This window comes from Zingiber officinale, chromosome 3A (assembly GCF_018446385.1).
Source record: "Zingiber officinale cultivar Zhangliang chromosome 3A, Zo_v1.1, whole genome shotgun sequence".
NCBI classification, from domain to species: Eukaryota; Viridiplantae; Streptophyta; class Magnoliopsida; order Zingiberales; family Zingiberaceae; genus Zingiber; species Zingiber officinale.
The window spans coordinates 65,481,016-65,487,375 of record NC_055990.1 but is presented as its reverse complement, the minus strand read 5'-3'; the positions used below and the strand labels follow the sequence as shown (position 1 = coordinate 65,487,375).

The 6,360-nt window shown below is 38.1% G+C and overlaps 1 protein-coding gene across 1 annotated transcript; it reads left to right on the top strand.

The window, feature by feature from the left end:
- The first annotated feature begins 617 nt into the window (after positions 1-617).
- Positions 618-2,379, top strand: LOC122053802 (transcription factor GHD7-like). Its single transcript, XM_042615758.1, has 2 exons — positions 618-1,200; positions 1,950-2,379. The coding sequence occupies exons 1-2, from the start codon at positions 820-822 to the stop codon at positions 2,262-2,264; spliced, it is 696 nt and encodes a 231-aa protein (XP_042471692.1). The 5' UTR covers positions 618-819; the 3' UTR covers positions 2,265-2,379.
- Positions 2,380-6,360: the final 3,981 nt, after the last annotated feature.

The following is a 6,360-nucleotide window of genomic DNA, read 5'->3' as shown; positions in this document are numbered from 1 at the left end:
CTCTCTACAAAGAAATTAATTCACCTTTTTTTTTTTAATTTCCACTGAAGTATTTCTTGAGTTGTCATTACCTGATTTGCGACAGCATTTAGATGTTGTTTTCTTAAATAACCACCAGACGATCTCCTACTTCTTCCACGCTACACTCCAACATCGATAACAATAACACAAAAAAACTTCACCTCAATCCATCAACATGTGGGCATCGCCTCTCCCAAACGTGAGGTATAAAATGAATAAGGTTTTCTTCTTCGACTCAACATTAATGTGGACTGCTCAATTAATCAAGCTAGCTGCAATATTCTTTTCCTGATATGACACTGTACTCATTGACAGCCTCTGGATTTGCAAGCGCCACGCTGCCCCATGAGGCACACAATCCTCTGTCAGTGCTCGAACATGGAACGCCGTAGGAGGCCTCCTCGACGGTGCAATTAGGCCACACGAGTTGCCTTGGGCAAGTGGGGATGCCACTAGTCCTTGTCCATCTCAGGAGCCAGAATTTCTCCACCACATAGAGAGCTGCCAACCTCTTAAAAATCTTCAATCGTTGAGCAGTTAACTTTTCGTGTATATATACTTTGTACCATAATCCTTATTCTATTGCCAAATTAAATAAAACATGGCGAGGAATCGACCACGCAGGAAAAGGAATGATCTCTATATCTCTACCTTGCTCTTCATTGGCCATCCAGTCCTCGAGACGATCTAATTACCACACATCCGCTTAACTTTGATTAATTCCCACCACAGCCACAACGCTAACAAACCTCCACCCCTCGTTCCCCTGCTCTCCCTTCCTCGGCCGGTCCCGGTCACATGATCGCAGCCATGTCGGCGTCCAACCTGTGCGACGTGTGCCGAGGCACCGGCGGCAGCGCATGCCCCCACTGCACCGACCTCAACCGTGCCATCCCGACCTTGTTCAACGAGCCCATGCGTGAGTTCCAGTTCTTTGGGCACGAGGACTCGGTCGCGTGGATGTTTAGCGACCCCAAGGACAGTGATCCCCCGCTGGATCAGGAGCTCCCGGCAATGGCCGCCAGAGGATTCGGGTACCTGCATGGCCTGGGAGAAGGTCATGACTCTAGACATGGCTTGACCTTCGATGTCAGCTTGAATAGTTCCGCAGGGCCACCAGAGACGGTACCCGGAGTGACAGCGGTGGCCGTGGGGCAGGCGGCGTCCGGTGCCACCTTCGTGAGTGGAATTCGATTATTTTGATCATCTCATGCAAGTTTTGTGGGCATAGCTAGCTAGGTTAGATAATTGGAGTCCACTTTTATTTCTGTCTTCGATCTTCTTAAAATTAAATCTCTCATTTTGTTTATGTTGAGCTAAGATTTTGTAGACACGATCCAATAATGGATCCCAAGGTCGAGAAATCACTGATATGTGATACAAGTAGGATCGTATTAATTATATTGAGAACCATTAAGCAGAGACCTCAGCTGTACCACTAATATTTTCTGAAAAGCAAGTTGTGGCTTAAAAGATTATTCGTGTTATCTAGCTCCTTTTCCTGACAAATTGATAGAGGGCAGAACCAAACGTCTTGACTACTTAGTTAAGTCCTTGTCAAACTTTTCTTCTTGTTTATTATCCATTCGTAGAAGGAAAAAAAATTGTCATCTCAATATTAGTTAATAACATGTCCTTAATTGTTCCATGAGCTCAGTTCTCATTTTACAGTTGTGATTTTTAACTTAACTGAAGTATGGCTGGTTGAGGATCGAAGATGATTATCGTAAAGGTTTCTGAAGTTACCGCCCTACATTTCATTTGGCAAACTACAAATTAATTCTAAGTAGAAAATGGCTGACATTATGAAATTAAACACATGTCAACAAATTTCTAATATAAACGGTTTGGTTTACATAATAGAGAGAGGGCCAACTGCATTTTATCTCATGTGGCAAGACACCTGACGTACTGATCTTGATTCGTAGATGCCATTCTCGGGGAGCACACTTGAAGGCACTTTGAACGATAGCAACAGAGAGGTTGGGGAAGGCATGACGGCCGGCCGAGGTGACCTGGCAATGGAGAGGGAAGCCAAGATCATGAGGTACAAAGAGAAGAGAAAGAAGAGGAGGTACGAGAAGCAGATACGATATGCCTCGAGGAAGGCCTATGCTGAGATGAGGCCAAGGGTAAAAGGGCGTTTCGCAAAGACGATGGAGTCTACAGAGAGCCAGCCAGTCGAACAGCAACCTTACGAGCCTCACGATAGAAATGCCTTTAGCTGGTTTCAATTGGGGTAGAAGGTGATCTGCTGACGAAGTCTACAATAAATGGAATCGTAGATTGGCAATTTTAAGTTCTGGGTTTGAACTTTTTAATTAATCTTATATTTAGTCTAAAAGAGTTTGATATTGAGGTACATTTTGTCAAGCATTCAGTAGTAGCTAGTACTTAATGACTATAGAGAGTATGAATTCAAAGAAAGAGTTCAGCTCCTCCACATTAAGTAATGATGTGGAAAATTAATCTCTATAAGAATATCATACAAATCAATTTAGAAAATTATTGTGATACATAGGGAGAAAAGTTCTCCATTAGACATAAAAAAATGATGATAACCTAACCATCTAAACGTCCTAATATTAGGTTTTTATTAAAGTATAATGATCTTTTAAAAAAAAGCAATGATGAATTGGTTAGTTACTCATTTCTTGTCCATTAACTTCGTTGGCTCAATTTCTCACTAAGCATTTGTTATAAAAGTAAATGAAAAATAAAATAAAAATAGTCACTATAAAAAATCATGCGAATAACAACGGAATCCCCAACTAAAATTAATTTCAGTCAGTAATCCCCGACTGAATTAATTTCAGTCGGTAATTACCAACTGACTTTATTTTAGTCGATGAATACTGATTGAAATTAACATTTAGTCGGTAATTACCGATTGAAAATAATTAGTCGAGGATTACCAACTGAAATTAATTCAGTCGATAGATCCACTTACCACTAGTTTTAGGGTTTTCCATCGAGTCGGGAGTGGGGTTCGGGTTTTTCCGACAGAATGACGAATTCAGTCGATAATTAATGACTGAAATTGATATTCAGTTGATAATTACCTGTAACTCCCGCCCTCCCTGCTAACCCTAAGGGACGGGGCTACGATACTCTACGTACGTACTACAGCGGAAGACTTAAAATTATTTTTCTTAACTTAATTAAAACCGAACTACACTAACATGGTTTCATAACATGATAACGAAATAAATAAAAACTTAGTATCAAGTCACTCATATTGTATTACATTTCACAAAACCAAAGCAGAGTTCTTAAAGGTTTTAAAGCAGGTTCTTAATTAGTTGCCTAGCCACCGCCACACACATCTTTGTTGCCCCTCCTGCTGCTCCTTTAACTCATCCAGCTTTTTCCTTTATCTGTGGTACAAGGAAAGTAAGCTATGAGCACTCATGGCTCAGTAAGTTCTTTTCCTACTCACTAAAGCCAACAATCAGCACATAATCAAGAATGTATCAACAAGTCATAATCTCAGCTAATCATGGCATAACATAGCATTCTATTCAAGCTTATCATGCATCATAATATAATCACAACTAGTCATGACATATCAAACATCATCATGGCCGAAACATATACATAGTGCATTGCATAAAACATAGCTAGACATAGCATAACAAACAAGTATCATGGTATATCAAAGCATGGCCGAAACATGTATATCAAAGCATCATAACTATGGCCGAATATGTACATCAAGGCATCATCAAATCCATGGCCGAAATCTATATATATCAAGCATCAACATATCCATGGCCGAAACATATCTATAAGGTATAGCATGAACATAACATAAACATACCTTATCATGACATATCATAATCAAGAGCATAGCATGAAACATAGCATAATCAAAAGGTGTATGTAATATGATTTTGGAAAACATGTATCCGAAAAACATGTGTATGTCTCATGATCTTTAAAACCATTCTCTTTTATATGTATATATACTTGAAAATAATCTCAACATAAGGGGGATCCCGGCTATGTACCACTTACATATTGCGCGCAACCTTGTAGGTCCAAGGTAGCAAGTCTTGAACCCTACGAGGCAAACATATTAGGCCCTTAGTCCTAGGGGCACTTAGGAGCCCATCCCTAACGAGGTCCTTAGTCCCCGGGGCGCTTATGGAACCCACCCTTGGTACAAGCCACTCACACATAAAGTAAAGTACATGTCATACATATCATGTATCATAAAAGCATGCATCACTTAGGCACACATCATAAAAGTATGCATCACTTAGGCATACATCATGTCATAAAAGTATGCATCACTTAGGCATACATCATATCATAAAGGTATGCATCACTTAGGCATACATCATATCATAAAGGTATGCATCACTTAGGCATACATCATGTCATAACAATATGCATCACTTAGGCATAGATCATAAAAACATGCATATCTTAAGCATAAAACATATCATCAAGCATGCATATTTTATCCACATAGCTTATCATAAAAGCATGCATATTTTAAGCACAAAGCATATCATATCATAAAAGCATGCATATCATATCATAAGTCATAAATCACAAGCATACATATTAAGCATAAGGGTGTATCTTGTGATTATCCTATCATAGGAAACATGGTATCATATTTATCTTGGTTCTAAGCTTCCTAAACCCTTGTGGCCGAAACCCCTTTAGAGCTCAATTTAGGCTAAACACAACATCCAAGCATGTGGTACCTAAATTATCATCATAACATTTTCATAGGAAGCATTATAAACATGATTAACTTAGTTTCTAAGTTCTTCAAGTCCCTAATTTCATGTGGCCGAAACCTTAAGGTGTGAAACAAGGTTCCATATGACATAAAAACATAGACAACTTGAAATCATATTTATAACATTTTTACCAAGAAATAAGGTAAACACATTTGACATATTTGAATTAGTTCCTAAGTTCTTTAAGCCCTTAACATATGTCATGGCCGAAATTTAACAAGTTCTCATTAGGGCTACAAACAAGCATACAAGCATGTGAACTTGGACTAACATTATGTATAAATTCATACAAAGCATCATACAATAGTTATGGCCGAAACATACCCTAGCATCATTTTAGGTCATAAAACAACATATAGCAATTGAACCTTGGCTTTCTACTTATCACATTTCATGTAGGGTGGCATGAGCATATTTAATTTAAGTCCTAGGGTCCCTAGGGTGTCTAACCCTCCATGGCCGAGACTTACAATAGTCCTTTTAGATCATGGAAAAATTATACAAGCATGTGACACAATCAATAGGTTATCATATTTTCATAAGAAGAATTTTAACACCTTTGGTTTAAATTCTAAGGCCTCTAGGTTATTTAAACCCTACTTGGACGAAACTCATCAGTGCTTAAACTTGCTTCAATAACATAAAAAAAACATGTGAAGTCATACGAGTTTCATAGCATGTGTAAAGACAAGCCTAATGAGTATACATATGAATTGTGTCTTAGGCTTTCTAGGGTTCTTTTTCTCTTTTTCTTTTATTTTTTTCCCATGGCCGAAACCTACCATTCTTTAGCTAGGTTTTTAAGTGGCCTAAAGCATGAAAAATCTAAGTAAGTTTCATGGCAAAAGTTACTACGAATCATATATACAAATTGGTTCATGAGTAAACTAGGACCCCTTGTGGTCATACATGATATATGTTATGCTACTAATTTTTCTACACCCTAATTAAGCATGAGGGCATTAAACAACTTTCATATCTAAACAGCACAGAGGTCTTGAGCATTTTAAAATTTTGTTTAAGCTTTCTAAGCTATCCATCTCATCATGGCCGAAAAACCCTAAGAAGGAGTTCATGAAATTCTAGCAATATTCAAGCATACAAATCCTTTAAGATCTTTGTATTCTATAGCATGAGCATGGTTATTTAAATTTAAAGGCCTTCCTAATCCTAAACCCTTCCTTGTCCAAAACATATGAGTGAGTTTTCTTTTAGTTTCAAATATCTTCTAAGGAAGAAAAACCAATACATAATCCTTAATATTTCATAGGGAGAACCTTGTACTAGTTGGGTAAGACAATAAATTTCCCTAGCCTCTTAAGAATATTTTTGGCCGAAATTCTAGGGTTCAGTACTCCTCTGACCAAGCATCATATAGGTATAAAAGCATGAAGAAAAACCCCTCTACATAGCATAGAAAAATCTATCATATAGTGAAGACTAGTTAAACATCATTAGATTTTGAAAGCTCTTCTTGGCTGAATTCTCTCAAACTTGTTTCTAGGTTTTAAAATCCTCATAAAATCCGAAAAGTACATAAAACGCCTTGTACCACAGGTGAGGGGAAGCTTACATCCTTTTC